The sequence below is a fragment of the Patagioenas fasciata genome, chromosome 15, assembly GCF_037038585.1.
Source record: "Patagioenas fasciata isolate bPatFas1 chromosome 15, bPatFas1.hap1, whole genome shotgun sequence".
NCBI lineage: Eukaryota > Metazoa > Chordata > Aves > Columbiformes > Columbidae > Patagioenas > Patagioenas fasciata.
The window spans coordinates 8,506,881-8,522,497 of NC_092534.1; the positions used below are offsets into that span (position 1 = coordinate 8,506,881).

Below are 15,617 nucleotides of genomic sequence, written 5' to 3' on the forward strand. Positions count from 1 at the left end.
ACTCTATCTGAAAAAAGCATTGAAATCCACAGAGGAGCTGACTACGAAAAATATTTATGTGCTTTGAGATTAGAGTGGCAGATCCCATCTAGCAGCAGAGGAGATGAGCTCTTTTTCTTCTTATATTCATGTTTAGGAAGCGATTAGCGTCCCTGGGACTGCTCCCCAGCTTGCTTACTCTGTGGATTTGATGGGGGTGTAGCACTTATCAAATATAATTTCTGTATTATCAGTCAGCAGCACTGTATCCTGCGGGTGTCCAGGCCTTACTCTGTAGTTATTGGTATCTGCTGAAAAAAAATATCCTGCCTGATGAGGAGCTGGCTCAGAGGTTGTTCTCCCAGCCCTGCTCCCCCTGTGCCTGCATGTCTGCAGCACAGCGACAGGCCGGTGTTGGGCACCGTGTACTCCTCACTGGCATCTGCACATACAGGCCTGGGCTGGCACATCTGCTTCTCTCACTGAGAGCTGGCAAAGTCGCACCCTTTGTCCTTTGTCTCTGATCTGGAGGGACCTTGAGCTGCTGGTGTGCACAGGACTTCTCTTTGCTGTCAGAAATGGTAGTGTTATTCTCCTTTTCCCTCTGGTGTCCATAAGCAGAATAACAGTTTTCAGCTATCTGCTTTTTAGCCTCTTGTTATTGGAATTGGTTGTATGGGGGGATTCAAGTGCCCATTTTCTTGGAGTGGTTAATGAAGATGAGTTGTGGTGGTGTGTGGTTTTGGTGGTTTTTTTTTTAGTTTGTGCGGTGTGTGGAGTTTTTTTAAAGCTCCTGCTGGATCATTTCAGCTTTGAATTAAATATTAGTTTTCTAAGAGACAGGTGGAGTGGTCTAGCTTTGATACCTTATGTGCCCTCTGTGTCCCCATGCCCTAATCACTGTGAGAATATCACTCACTTTCCTGAGGCAGCTGAAATGAGGGCTTCTGTGCTCTTCCTATGTCAATCATAAGTAACCTGATGTGTAGAAATATCTGCATCTCTGTTCTGACTATGCCAAGTCTCCTCTGAACTGTTCTTTTTCTTTTTTCCCTCTTCCTCCAGCTGACAAATTGGATGCTGATTATATTGAGCGATATTTGGGCCAGCTGACTCCCATGCAAGAGAGTTGCTTGATCCGCCTTCGCCAGTGGCTTCAAGAAACGCACAAGGGCAAGGTGGGTAGGGAAGGCAGAGATCATCCCATTGCGAGCCTGAACGCAGCTGTTCCCACAGCTTGTGTGTCTTCAGGCCCATAATGAAACTCAGGGTTGTGGACAGTTTGTGTGTTGAGGCTCAGCTGTTTTGGCAAGGTTAGGTAAAAGGCCAGGTGTGGAGAATGGTCTATGTGACCTCACAGCAGGATCCAACAGTGCCACAGCCTGCACCTGTATTGCCCGGTTCAGTCCTGTCAGTACTGAAAAGGCTGCTCTGTGGTCCCTGAGCATAGATCTTTCACTGTGAACTTAGACTAGGCACAGACTGGGGCTTGGTGGCCCGGACTGGGCTGTCTGGACGGTTTGTGTTTCCCAGCGCCTGCAGGATGGGGTGTCAGAGGCGCTTGGCTGTGCCGGTGCTGTGTCCCCTCTCTCTGGGCAGATGCTGCTCAGCAGGGAGGTGGTTGGTAGCACTGAGGTCTCAGTTGCTGTGCGTCAGCAGCGTGCTGTGCACGTCACATCAGGCAAGTTGTATAAGCTTGCACAGCTAAGGGCTAGACTCTTTGGAGGAAAAATTCATTCTTTTCTTGCTTTGCTCTCCTTTATCAAAATGTACTATTTCAAAACCACACCTGATTCAGGAAGTACAGTCTCACTGTATAGAGGAGCTGAAGTGCTAGACTGGGGCAAGTACAGCTGAGTTGGCCAGCTAGTGTAGATAAACATTTTTCCCTGAAAAGCAGCATGGATATGGTGAGCTAGATGTATCTCTGCTGTAGCGTTCAGCAGCTGCTTAGACTCCTCTGGTTGAAGGGAAATCTCTGTATCAGGCCAAAAGGGTAAATGGTATGTGGCTGAGAAAGTTAAAAAAACCCAGGGTAGCTTGAATTCCTCCAGAGGGATCTAACTTCAGATTTCCTGAGAGATATTAGATGGGAAGGAAGGACCGGGGTATAACCACGGGGTAATTGCGTGGGCTGGGTAGATAAAGAATGCTTGAGAAAATGGGAAAACAGGAGAAATATGGTTGAAGCAAGTGATGTCCATTGAAACAGAGTACAGCTAGATAAGGTTTCTATAGTAATAGCTTCCTGGCTTAGCAGCTGACTGTGCAGTCAGCCATACAAAATGGGTCAGGTGGTACTCTGCATTCATTTAGAAGATCTTAATTATTTTCTTTTAACTGGCCTTTCAAAAATAGACTGTTATTCATAAGGAGCTTTGCCAGTACTTTCTGCATGTGTTGTCTGAGTACAAGGAGTTTAAACATAGTTTTTAAACCCCTGTTTTTTCTTGGAAAAACTATGTGTCACCCATATAGAAATAAAATGTAACAAAGATTTAGTGCTATAGTTCTTTTATTAGTGAATGCCTGAAGAAGTCCCCTTCTGTGTCAGTGTGCACGTGGGGTTTTTTTGGTACCTGTGAATATGGCTGGAGAAACAGTTAACAGAAAACCGCAGGCTGAAGAGAAGAACAGTACATGTTGAGTTAGTGTGTGAAAGTCTCCCAGCAGCCGATAAGCTCCAGAGACTAACAACACTTTTGAATCTGCAAGAGCTGATAAATTCAGAACACCAAACATCTGCTAAATCTGTCCAAGGCCACTGTTATGCGGTAGCATCAACGGGTTGTATAACTTGGACCATGTCAAAGAGCATGGTGGCTGCTAGATGCAGGTAGAGACTACAGGAATATATACACCTGATGGAACAAAGGACCTCTTGAAGGACTGGCTGAACACCTACCTGCAAGCTACTCTCATGTCACTGATGTTCTGCCTCCAAGTAAACAGCTGGGTCTGGCCTGCCAACTAACCAGATAACTCTATGTGTGAGTGAACTGTGTGAACTTGCTAGTAACAACAGCTCAACTAATAAAATGTGCTCTACTAAATATTGATTGTGATCTGTCTCTTGTAATTCAACCTCCTGTCAGATAAAAAGGGCTTGACCACAAGCAGACACAAAACAAAGAGGACAGATCAATGTCCAAATACAGTTTTGCTCTGAAATACAGGACATGTGGCTTTTCAGGTCTACTGTGTTCTGTCCAGTAAAGCAATGAGGACTTCTGTGTGGTGGGAGATATCTCAGCTATTGGGTAACCAGCTGAAAATGAGCCCTAGACAAGAGACAGACAGACTTTATCCATGTGTGATCAGCAAGAGTCTGGGTTTCAGGTGGAAGAAGCACATTCTAAATGTTTAGCTGTTTTGTTACATGTGTTGTGGTGTGTGGGGTTTTTTGTTCCTACCTCTTAGTCAGAGGCTGAGGAATGGAAACTGGAGAAGGTAATAGCGGCAGCACATGAGTGAAAACTGAAATAACTGCTTTTTGGGGTCCGTGGAGCTCTGGGTTTGTGCAAATGCTTGCACTTCATTAGGGAGGATGGTGCTGGCTATTGAAACTTCATCCTAAACACCCTTACTTACTCACCTATTTGCTTCTCTTGATTCCCTGTTGGAATAATATAAAATCAGGAACTCGTCCTGCATGACTTGTTTTCTCTGGAGAGGCTGTTACCTTGCAGTGACAATCTGTTCTTTTAATTCGGAGCAGGGATGTCCTTATTCCTCTGTCAAAAAAAATACATGTAGATCTCCTGTTTCTTGGAAACTGTCCCTTTTTTTTTGTCATCTTCATCTATTTCACTATCTGTTCTCTGTTCCTTCCAAAGCAGACATTATTCTTTAGAATCAGATCTATCATTGCTTTAAAAAAATGAGTAGTTGAAGAAACGAATTTCAAATGATGTTAAAATTGCAGGTACTTAAGTAGTAATCAAGGGGTTTGTACTGTGTAGAACAGTATGTTTCACTAGACTGAAATTAAAACCTCGTTTTCTTGCATATTAGAGTTATTGTTTGATTGCACTAAGATAATTAAAAGACTAATTCCACTCAGAGTGGAATAAGCCCCCTTGGAGCTCCTTGCCTTTGGTCCAAACAGAAGCCCTGAATTTGCCTCTTACCTGTAGCAATGTACAGTATAGTTCTGAAACATGAAAAATAGCAAAACCTTTTAACAACCTTCCCCTTTCTTGGGTCTTATGGGAAATCCAGGGGCTCTTGCAAGATGTTTGTGGTTTTTGTCTGTTGTCTGGTGAATAACAGATTCCTCTGAGCAGCAGAAATGCAAGTGTAAATCATCTGATGAAAATCCTGTTGTCTTTGATCTTGCTATGATGCATAAAATTTTTGTGACATTCTTCTAAATACATCTGAGATCCTATTTGGGAAGGCTGCCCTGTTCTTCTCCATGACATACAATTGCAGTATTTGTAGTGTTAGAATATGCTGAACAGCATTTATCTCCTGTCTCCTCTTCAGGTGCTTTTAGGCTTGGCTTTAGGCTGCTTGAACTCTTTCTTTATGTAGAATCAATTCTTAATATCTCTTGCAGCTTCATACCAGCTTGTGAAACTGAGATTGTTCCCAGCCTGACACTGCTGGCGGCTTTGCTTTCTTCCCTGCTTTCTGGTTTTGTGAGCATGTCAGTGAACAAACAAAAGGGCTTTGACTGCCGAACACACGCATTTTTGTATTATAGCAAGGCTCAGATTGCTTGCATTGTGCTAAGCACAGGACAGATACTCTGGAGGAGACTATCCCTGCTCAACAAAACTTGAATTTTTAATGGAAACTTGATGTAGCAAATGAGGTTGAACACTTTTGGGGGAGTTGGGGTCAAGGGACTGAGAAATCAGCACCATATGCAGCTGTTACCCAATTGTTTATGCAACTGGACAGGTCTTTAGTCAAATTTGGCAATATTGTTAATTCCTGCTGCTTAGTGTTACTGGCAAATTTTCTTTGGGATTTCAGCTAAAGAGAACATAAGGGATTTATCAGGAGGTTTGAATAAGCCATTCTACAGGCTTGTTTTGGGGAAGCTTTTGTCCCCATGATGCTAGAATTACTGAGTGATAGAGAGAGGGTATGTTGTAGTTTGGGTTGATTTGCTTGTTTGGGCAAGAGTTAGAATGATGTGATGGGGCAGGGAAGCCTGTGGAAGAACTCAAAACATGGTCAACAGCAAAGCAGGAGAGAGGCCTGGACCAGAGCTGGAATTGGTGCCAGTGGGAAATAACGAGAGGACTGTGCAGTTGTGCTTCCTTTCCTGACAGCATGTGCTTAACTTGGTTAGTGTGTTACCTATGGATGCCTTCCATCATTTGCTAATGTGCCCTGTGGGGAGGTGAGCTTGCAGCTCTGTTACTTTGACACAGTATTTTGTTTGTACTTGTGGGGAGCTGGCTGAGGGAGACTTCAGCCAGCCCAGAGTTTGCTGGAGCTTCTGGCAATGGGATCAGTGAAAGGCTGTCAGCTGGTCACTTCTTTGTGATTCTAGCACTGTCTGCTGCGTTCAGCTGGATTAGTTAGGGAGGGAGAAGGAATGTAGATTTTAGTACTTGTCATCTTAGCTTTAAGAGATTAAAAAAATCCTGCGTGCTCTGCAGGACTCTCTGCAGGCTTTATGAACAGTGGTATAGGTAACATACCAGTCTTGATTCTTGGACTTTCTCCTCTCTCAGATACCCAAGGACGAACATATCCTACGATTTTTGCGGGCCCGTGACTTCAACATCGACAAAGCTCGAGAAATGCTCTGTCAGTCGCTGTCTTGGCGAAAGCAGTACCAGGTGGATTACATCCTGCAGTCATGGAGGCCCCCAGCCCTCTTAGATGAATACTATACTGGAGGGTGGCATTATCAAGACAAAGGTTAGAACATAGCCCTTACAGTGACACTACAGCACAGTTCGTGTTAAAGAACCTCATGAATAACCTGGGATTTTTGAAGAAAGCTGTGTTGACGCTTTAAACATTAACAAAGCAGTACAACACCTGTAAATAGCCACTCTGTTTTGCTGTAATTTTGTTATTTTTCTCTGCACAGATCAGGCAGACTAGAGCTCATGCAAAGCAGCATCTCTTTGATAAGGTTGCCTTTGGATACAAGTTTTTTTTATCCTTTTCAAATATTCAATGTAGATTTTATAAAAGGTAATAAAGTGATAGCTTGGGAGACTAGAGGACTTCCCTCTTTAAACCCTTATGTTTGTTTTGAAGATGGGCGACCACTCTACATCCTTCGTCTTGGCCAGATGGACACAAAAGGTCTGGTGAAAGCTCTGGGAGAGGAATCCTTGCTGCGACATGTAAGTTGTACTTTCATTTCTCACCTTAGGAGCTCTGTTTCCTTTGAGGTGTTCAGAAGCCTTGGTGTCGTGCAGCAGGAACCTACCTGCCTGACACCGGTAATTTCTGTGTTTCATGGCTGGCAACTCGAAGTTTTCTTAGTGACTTTAGCACAGCAAGCTGCTCTGTCTTCCTGCAGAGAAAGAAGTGAAACTTTTGTAATGGTATGAATGGGTCAGAAAGATGTTTCCTGATAATTTGCAGTTTAACTGTAAGCTTTCCATGGCCCTTTCATGCAGCTCCACTAACGACATTTGATCTTGAGACTATTACATTTCATCTTAGATTTTCACCATCTGTACCTGGTATGATAAGCACAACTTTTCAGTAAAGAAGCCTTTTTTAATGTAGCCTGCTCTCTGCTTTGCACACTGCAAGTTCTCAAGCTGGTGTACTTCTGGGCTCTGTGTTTTTTGAAATAATATCTTTGGGCTATCCTGGTTTCTCAGTCATACTCAGGCTAATCCTTCTGTGAACTGTCTTTGATTTCAGGTTCTGTCAATTAATGAGGAAGGACAAAAGAGATGTGAGGAAAATACCAACGTTTTTGGCCGCCCCATCACGTTAGTATAGTTTGTTTTCTTGTATCCTTACAGAGTTTGACCTGACCTGGTAAGAAGAATGCTGCTGCGAAGGTTTTAGATTGTCCTTGGGGTTAAAGAGCAGACAGCAGTGTGTCTCTGTTACAGACTGTTCCTGGGCTTGGGGTACCATGTATAGTGGACCTAAATGCAGATAAATTCTGCAGCTTCATACGAAAGCAATTATTGATCCTTCCTTACATGTTTTTATGTCCAATTTCAGATGAATTTAACCTTTCTGTCTTGATGATTTTAATCCACATCCTTGAAACTTTCTTTTTAATTTGGGAAACTGTCTGCCAGATTCCACTTTCATTTAAAATGCATTTTTGGATTATTTTTAGCAATAGGCCTGCACACCTTCACCCTCTTCTGTGCTGACAGCATGTGTTCTTGTCTTCAGGAATGGGTGTCTGTTTTACTTGAAAGTTCACCTGGATTCAGGCTGTCTGCTGCCTGAGTGGAGATCTCATTTTTATTGGAACTGCTGGTCTCCTTTGTTTGCTTCACCAGATCCTGTACAGACTGTGACATTACTGAAATATTGTGTGCATTGTAAACTGAGCAGCCACTGTGAAGTGAAGTTCTGACAGGTCCCTTTCTGTGTGTTTATTTTAGATCCTGGACGTGCCTGGTGGACTTGGAAGGGCTAAATATGCGGCATCTCTGGCGGCCTGGAGTTAAGGCGCTGCTTCGGATAATTGAGGTTGTAGAGGACAACTACCCTGAAACCCTGGGGAGGCTGTTGATAGTGCGAGCACCCAGGGTTTTCCCTGTTCTCTGGACTCTGGTGGGTGAAATGTGAACTGCTGGATCATAAGCACTTGTTCATGTACAAATAGCTAAATCATCCAGTCAGTGTAAGTTCTGCTTATTTGAAGAGTTAGGGAGGTAAAAGCTTCCAGGTACCTTCTGGCTGAATGCCTGAAGAGACCACAGCGTTCCTACAGAGCAAACCATAGTGTGCCTGTAGCTCATTTGAATCTCATGGCTGTCATCCACCAAGGCTGCACCTAAACTGCGAATCTTCATGCAGCTGTGGTGGCCCAAAATTGATGGCTTTTCATGTTGATGGGAAAAGAAGAATATTTTTTAATATGATGGAGGACACAGGAGAGTAATAAATATGCTTCTGCCTGGTGCCTGCTGGCTGTTCCGGCAGTGTAAGAACATGCTTGTTAAATTCCTTGGGAGGTTTACATGTGGTGTGGTGACTGCAAATTATTTTATATTAAGTAGAAAATGTTGTGAGATGATATAGTACACTTTCCATTTGTTACCCCCTTCCTTGGGGAAGTGGCTCAGGGTTGGCAAGCTCTGCACTACTGCTGGTCTGCATTCCTGCTGATGAGGCCTCCTGGTCTAAAGCCTAAGGTGTCTATGTAAGATGATATACATGTTGTCTCTAACTTCACTCAGTGACACTGTCTTCTGCTCACTTCTTATTTCAGGTCAGTCCCTTTATCAATGAGAACACAAGGCAGAAATTCCTCATTTACAGTGGGAATAACTACCAGGGTCCAGGAGGGCTGGTGGACTATGTGGACAAAGATGTGATCCCAGACTTCCTGGGAGGAGACTGCATGGTGAGTTTTCCTTCCCGTTGTGCAGGTGGAATCACATGTGTGCAAGCTCCCTCCATTCCCTCCTCAACACCCTGGCCTTCCTCTCCATTCTGAAAGATGGTTGAATCTCTGTTCTGGCCTGGACACCACTGCTCTGAACATGGTGCAGTTAATTTGTGCACAGGTGGCTTCAGCCTGGAGTGATGCTGTTGCCCTGGAGAATGGAGTTAGAGGTCAAATCTCTAAATGGAGTTTACTTGAACTACAATGGTTTATCTGAACTTAATCCCACTAGGAAATCTTGTATCAGTTGAGGGTGTTATCCTCTGTGTCTGACAGCCAGCAAGTGTTCATGGTACAGATGACTTGATACTTTACCACTAGATGAGTATGAATGCTCACATTTGTTTGTCTGACTTTTCCAGTGTACTGTCCCAGAAGGTGGGCTTGTTCCCAAGTCACTTTATCAAACAGAAGAAGAGCCAGAGAACTCAGATCACATCCGGTTATGGACAGAAACTATCTATCACTCTGCAAGTGTCCTCAAAGGAGCTCCACATGAGGTACAAGCCAGAACTTCATAATGCTGAAGGAGGAGCTGAACTGGTATCAGTTGTTTGTTCCTTTAGTTAAGGCTGACTAGAAAAAAAAATGACCTCCCAAAGTGTGAGCACAAGATAGTTCAGCAGCAGTGCGCTTCAGGAGGGCTAAGGCTAGCTAATGGCTAGAAATGTGGAAGTTCAGAACAGCAATTTGAAAAGCAGTGTCTCTTGTATCTGCTATGGCCTTACCTTGTGTAAGATGCACTTTCTTCTTTTTGGAGAAATAAAGCTCCCTCCATTTCCATTCTGATAGTACAGCTTCCGTTCTCAGTGACATAGCCAGCACAGTAATGATAGTGATATAAGAAGGCATGTACTGGGAACATCCTGATAGGGGAATCATAAGAAAAGAGAATGTCCTAAAAAGGAGGACTTGAATGTCAAAACAGTCCATTAGCTTTGGTGATTTGGAGTAACTGGTTTGGCTTGCTTAGACTCCCACAAAGGCAGCAGTGCCTTTTGGGAGTGCAGCATGACTCAAGGCATTCTGTGCTGTGTCCTGAATGCTTTGCTTTGGTTCAATGGAGGCTTTCCTACGACTAGTAAATGATTTACAAGCAAATCTGATACAGGGGAGAGATGGGCTAAAAATGCCTGATATGTACACAGATGTGCTGTGGCAGAAGACTGGTAATGGGAACCAGTCTGTATCCTCCTTAGGAATCAAGACCAACAGCCTAACTGAAGGACTGCAGAGAAAAGCATGATTGCAGAGTTGGGAGGAACATGCTGGCTGCCACCGGAAGACCTGAATCTTTACAATGTGCTTGTTCTTTTCCCTCCTTAGGTAGTGGTGGAGATTCTGGAAGGGGAATCAGTCATCACCTGGGACTTTGACATCCTGAAGGGAGATGTGGTGTTCAGCCTCTTTCACTCCAAACGAGCTCCTCAAACAAGTCATAAAGAAGCCACGTTACCAAGTACCTCTTCTGCTGGGGACAATATGCAGCTAATTGATAAGACATGGGTCCTTGGGGTGGATTACAGCCGTATGGAATCTCCACTGGTTTGCCGGGAAGGAGAGAGTATCCAGGTCAGATATGTTTGGGTCCTGATATGGATCTTACAGTCCTAGCAAACTCTAAAATGGTCTGGTGGTGGGGAAGGGGTGGAATTAATGGTGTGGGAAATTACATATTGCTTGGAAATAATTGCTGTGGTCATCATTCTCTGCATTCCCTGTGAAAGTGGCTGCTATTGCAGTCCTAAGTTAGAGTGAGCTGTTGGAAAGGGATGCCATAATCCTTGGTAAAAAGCTAATTGAAAATAACCATTATATTTTTTTTTACTAGAATTACAGAAGTGTGGCTTAGACATGTAAAAGAAGTGAATGATGTGTGCTCCCCAAAGCAGTCAGCTCAGTAGTTTCTTTTGACTTTGCCAAGTCATTCATCTATTTCTTAAGAGACCTGGTAGTCACTTGATGGCACTTTGTCTTCCAGGGATCTCATGTGACTCGCTGGCCTGGCTTTTACATTCTCCAGTGGAAGATGCACGGCCCTGTGCCGTGTTCTGGCACCAGCCTCCCTCGGGTGGATGATGTTCTTGCCTCTCTGCAAGTTTCCAGTCACAAGTGCAAGCTCATATACTACTATGAGGTTCTTGCATCCAAGGACTTCAGGTAGGAGACTTAGGTGGGGAGAGTTACTAGAGAACTTGCAATAGAGAAGCTAAATGAGAGGGACCGAGTGAGAGTTAAACATCTGGATAACAATGCACCCCACAGTGTGTGTGTTTCAGTGATGATGAGTTAGATTGGCAAAAACTTAGTGGGTTTTTGTGCAAGGAATCCCCTTTAGTCCTGTAGGTAATAAGGGACCCCTTGTCTGTACATTTTCCAGTGCAATTTGTGCTTCAGTTCTGGCTTACAGCAGCCTGCCGAGTGGGAGGTTTTTCACAGAGGAGTTTTTTGATCTTAGGAATGTTTTAGAAGTTACTTTTGTAGAAACTTAACAAATAAAAACTGAGCTATTTTATATGTATTTCATTTGGCACTTGAGAAGGATATCAGTTGTGACTTAGACAGTGCTTTCTGAATAAGTGAATCCATCCATGTTGGCCAGATTTGCCTAGCCTTTGATGCAAAAAGCACTTCTTAAACCACAGAGTAATTTGAATTCTTTGCAAGTACTTGACCTTTCACTAGGAGTTGGAGGAAGTGTTAAGTAGACCAGACTTGCAGGTGGGCAGATGGCAAACTTGAGTGTGTGACCTGGCTGGATCCTGTGGAGTCAGAGCAGCAGCAAATCCCTCACTCCAGCCATTCAAACCTGTTCCTTGTTGCTCTACCTACATAAAATGTGTCAGGAACAGTAGGCAGTCACAGCTACAGTGAGCCCAGTCTGCTTTTGGCAGGAGGAGCTCAAGACCATGGCTGGACATGCTTAGCAGGCTGGAGCTCTCAGGTTGGTGTGGCAGCTGCATTCGCTGAGCTGTGCTGTGTTTGGAGTGCTCTTGGGTTTGCTGTTCTGCTCAGGGGCTGTGACTGCAGCCCCACAGAGGCTCCAGCTGTGTCCTGCTCCCAGAATAACTGCAAGAGACAAGGTATCACATCTGTAGCTAAGAAAAAAAGTCTGTGATGAATTTTTCACCATGACACAAAGGAACTCTGAGATTCTTAGAGGCAAACCTGAAACTGATGAGACAAAAAATAAAATACTTTTGCAAGCATTATAGAGTGTAAGTTGATCTCCTGCCAGATATACAGTTTATCCTTTAATAGCTGCCTTCCTAACAAATACATGTGGTTTGTCTTATCCCAGGGGATCCGTGTCGAGCCTGGAATCTTGCAACAGCGGCTTTTCCCAGCTGAGTGGAGCCACAACATCTTCCAGCCAGTCCCAGAGCAGCTCCCACCTTTCTAGATAGCAGGACCAAGGCTACAGCAGCAAGGAAAAATCACTCAGGGCTTCCTGGCCGCCCCAGAGCTGCTCTGTGCACCAAACCAAAGAGCCTCCAGGGGCTGAGCCTTGGGGCAGTCGTTCGTGTGACCACTTGCAGAAGCCATTTGGACACAGAGAGGCTTCAGGGCGCTATTTGGAACATAAAAACTAAGAATTCAAATGGCAGATTTAGAAACTTTATATCAGATGCCTACTTTTCAGTAGTCTTTTTCACAAATTGTGTTTTTTGGATGAATGTCAGTTTGCATGAATCCGTGTATTACTCAACTTTAAAGGGCTCTTTCCAATCAGTCCTTTTCCTACGTGTGGTAGAGGAGACTGATGTTGCCTTATCTGTTTGATCTGTAGGACTAGATTATTCATGTGTAGCAAAACTAGTCTAGTTTTCTGGGTGCCCAGGGTACCAATTACACATCAGAAAGTAAAATGGGCACTTCAGGTGCAGGGACTTGGCACAAACTGTAAATACTGTAATACAGATTGGATGTTTCAGAAGTCAGTTCCAGGTCAAACCTAAAACCTCTTCCAATCTGACAGGATGCTATTGGGAAATGTGTTGGATTTTTTTAACCCACTGAGATAAAAAAATCAAAATGGCTTTCTAGAAAGTACAGGCAGAGAACCAGCTGCCCGTAAGCAGCATCTTTCTTAAAGACAGACTATTTTCCTTTTTCCTCAGGTTTACAAGCAATAATGAGTAGATCTGACCCATCCCGTCAAAGCGGATGGGAACTGAATTAAATTATAAAGGGCTAAGAAAAGCAATATTTTATTTCCTGAAGGCACAAAATTTTATGGCAGTATTATAGAACTTACTTCTTTAAAACATAAGCTAACTTGAAGAGAAAACTTTTAAAAAAGGCATGTATGTATTTAAGCACTTACTGAAATGTATTTATTCAAATACTAGCTTATTTTAAATTAATTTTTAACTTATTTATAATTTCAGAAATGGCTATTTATTAAATCCAGTCAGCTTTTTTAATGGGACAAACTTTGTTTTAGAAAGGAATAACTGATTGTCTTCAATCCTGAGAAATCTCTCTACTTGGTTTCTAATCTTCTGTGATAGCTGGATGTTCTTGTGTAAAGGGCTGTATTGTACATAGCACTTGGGGTAAGGGCTGTGTCTCCTCTTCTCCTACACAGTAAGGTTAGTCCCATGCTTTTTGTACTCTAGAGGGATTTTTCTTAGGTTTAAAAAGCAAGAATTGATTTCAGGAGTTGCAAGACGATGGTATTTTTGGTGTGTCAAAGATGCACTATGTCTTTCCATAATCCCCACTGATTGTTCCAGATGGCAGATGTATAGCAAAGGTGGTGGTGATCCGCTGATTGGGTGGGTAGTAAAGTTATACGTGTTCCTGTCTGGGTGACAGCAAAATGAGAATTGGTGTAACAGATTCAGCTGCTGTTAGGCAGGATTTGCAGCTAGCACGTGTGCAGGCCTTGCGATGTGGACAGATACCTGCTTTTGGATCCAGCTGTGCTACGTTGAAGACTCTTCCCCACCAGCATGAGGTCACCCCTGCACAGATCTGCTGCCTATGGGAGGATGGTGAGGGCCAGTTTTGCGTGTTTAACTCTTGCTGGTGAGGCACCTGGAGCTTGGCACCCCTGGCAGATCTCAGCCTGAGCCAGGAAGGGCTGCTCCTGGCTCCAGGGCTTCCGCAGCCCTGGTTCTCCCTCTTGTTCCTCGGTGCTGTGGCTCCTCTGCCCCACGAGAGGTTACTGCACACGTTTGTTTGGGAGGCAGCTTGTGATCTCTCCCTTGTCAATTTTAAGCAAAATTGCTGGGTTTATTCTACCTGCCAATTTACTTAGCCACCAAGTAAAATAATCCAATATGGATTTTTTTTCCCTCAGTGTTAATGTAACAGGAGAAATGGAGCAGCAGCCTGAATATTGTGGCTGATGCTGTGCTTTTTAAACCTGACTTTGTGAAATGCAGATGTAAGAGAAGCAGAATTCTAGACCACCTTCTTCCCCTGCTAAAATGACATCAGTGTGCTTTAAAAAATGAAACATGCTGTTTTCTTTGCAGCAACCTATTGGGAATTTTGGGTTCTGGCCCCCTGGGAGCCACTCATCTCTCATAAACCTTGTAAGCCAGAACCTTGAGAAACAGACTCCAGTTTGGGATGCTGAGCTGGAGATGCAGCAAGGCCCCCTCTGCCCCCAGCAGGTCAGTGAGCCTGGGCTGTGTTCAGGGAACTGGCTCCTCAGTAAATTGGGGCTTCCCCCTGTTTCAAATATTCTGTATGCAAAACATGATACCTACCTCAAAGAGCTGTTGCCATGTTTGATATGAGATGGAGAGAGAGAGGATGCTGTGCTGGAGGTACAAAGGGTTGTGCCATTGTTTACAATGAAATGTGGCCATATGTGAAACCTTTATTCTTAACAATTCTACAGGTTTGCCCCATCTGACCATTTACTGGCTTCTGTCCCAGCAGGACTGGGAAAGGTGAACAGGGAGCACGTCACCAGTGGGCACGCATTGAAGAGCGATGTCAGGCTAGACTTGGGGCAAAGCTGGAATGCAGTAACAGAGTCATTTTGGCAACATTTTGCCATCTTTCGGGTTTGAAAAGGGCTTTTTTAAGCGTGGTAGGTGGAACAGCTTTACCTTGGGGGGGAACCAAGGGACACTCTAGCCCAGGAAGGGCCATTTTATAATCCCCGATTGATTAATTCATCGAAAGATTTTGAAAATGCCATAATCCTGTCATGTTAAATCTGTAACATTACTGCAACTCGGAGTTCCTGGCAGGAAGCGGTGTGACCCTGTGCTAGTTCAGGTGTGATGCTGCCATGGGTTGATGCAGTAGCTACAGCCACCTGTGCTGGTGTCAGAGGAATCCCTGATTTCACAGTGCATTCTCCTAGCTCACCCTTCTTTAATATCTGAAATGTTTATACTGTGAACCAAATAATGCAAGAAACAGAGCTCTCAGACTGCAGGGACTAAAGCTGACAAGCACTTGTCAGAGATTCCTGCATACTATGAGCTTTGATATTCTTCCAGCATGTTTGTGATGATTCTTATACCTGATGATTTCTCTCTTGGAAGGCTAAATTAGAATCTTGTGACAAGTATTGGTTTTTAATGATACCAGCATTCACTTCCAAGCTATTAGTTATATCTATAATTTAATTGGGCATTAATTTTATTTTTAGCAAGGACATCCTTTCTCTCCCTTGCAACTGTCTTCATTTTTATATATTGAAGTCCTGAATTTTCTCAGCCAAAAACCCCAAGTATTCTTTAAGAGCACACTAGCAAAAGGCAGAGTGCTTCGTAATGTGTTACTTGACAACAAATGTACTTAGTTCCAGTATTGGTAGGTGCTGTACACCTCTGTATGTTGGAAATAAAAAAAGCATCTTTAATGAACATGTCTGATTGTTTGATGCAACTGTCCAAATTGTGGTAAGCTCTGAAAATTTACACACCTGCTGTTCTCTTTACCCACAGAAATGGAGGTAAATCTTGCTTTTTTTCAGTTATTTCTACACTTTTAACTAAAATGTTATTTAATTTCCCTGTAGAACCAACATTTTTTTGTGCATTTTCATAGCACAGAGTAGGCTGCTACAAGACATCCTGCAATGTACTTGGTTATT

The 15,617-nt window shown here is 43.6% G+C and overlaps 1 protein-coding gene across 2 annotated transcripts in view; it reads left to right on the forward strand.

Annotated features, from left to right (window-relative positions):
• The window catches only part of SEC14L5 (SEC14 like lipid binding 5), a 37,303-nt gene extending 21,922 nt beyond the window's left edge, over positions 1-15,381 (forward strand). For both annotated transcript variants that reach the window (XM_065850846.2, XM_071815043.1), the window contains 10 exons: positions 1,045-1,157; positions 5,673-5,862; positions 6,211-6,299; positions 6,832-6,902; positions 7,539-7,710; positions 8,372-8,506; positions 8,911-9,048; positions 9,875-10,120; positions 10,530-10,708; positions 11,850-15,381. In XM_065850846.2, the coding sequence (XP_065706918.2) occupies positions 1,045-1,157; positions 5,673-5,862; positions 6,211-6,299; positions 6,832-6,902; positions 7,539-7,710; positions 8,372-8,506; positions 8,911-9,048; positions 9,875-10,120; positions 10,530-10,708; positions 11,850-11,955 (1,439 nt within the window). In that variant the 3' untranslated portion in view covers positions 11,956-15,381. The remainder of the gene's footprint in view (positions 1-1,044; positions 1,158-5,672; positions 5,863-6,210; positions 6,300-6,831; positions 6,903-7,538; positions 7,711-8,371; positions 8,507-8,910; positions 9,049-9,874; positions 10,121-10,529; positions 10,709-11,849) is intronic.
• The last annotated feature ends 236 nt before the right edge of the window (positions 15,382-15,617 follow it).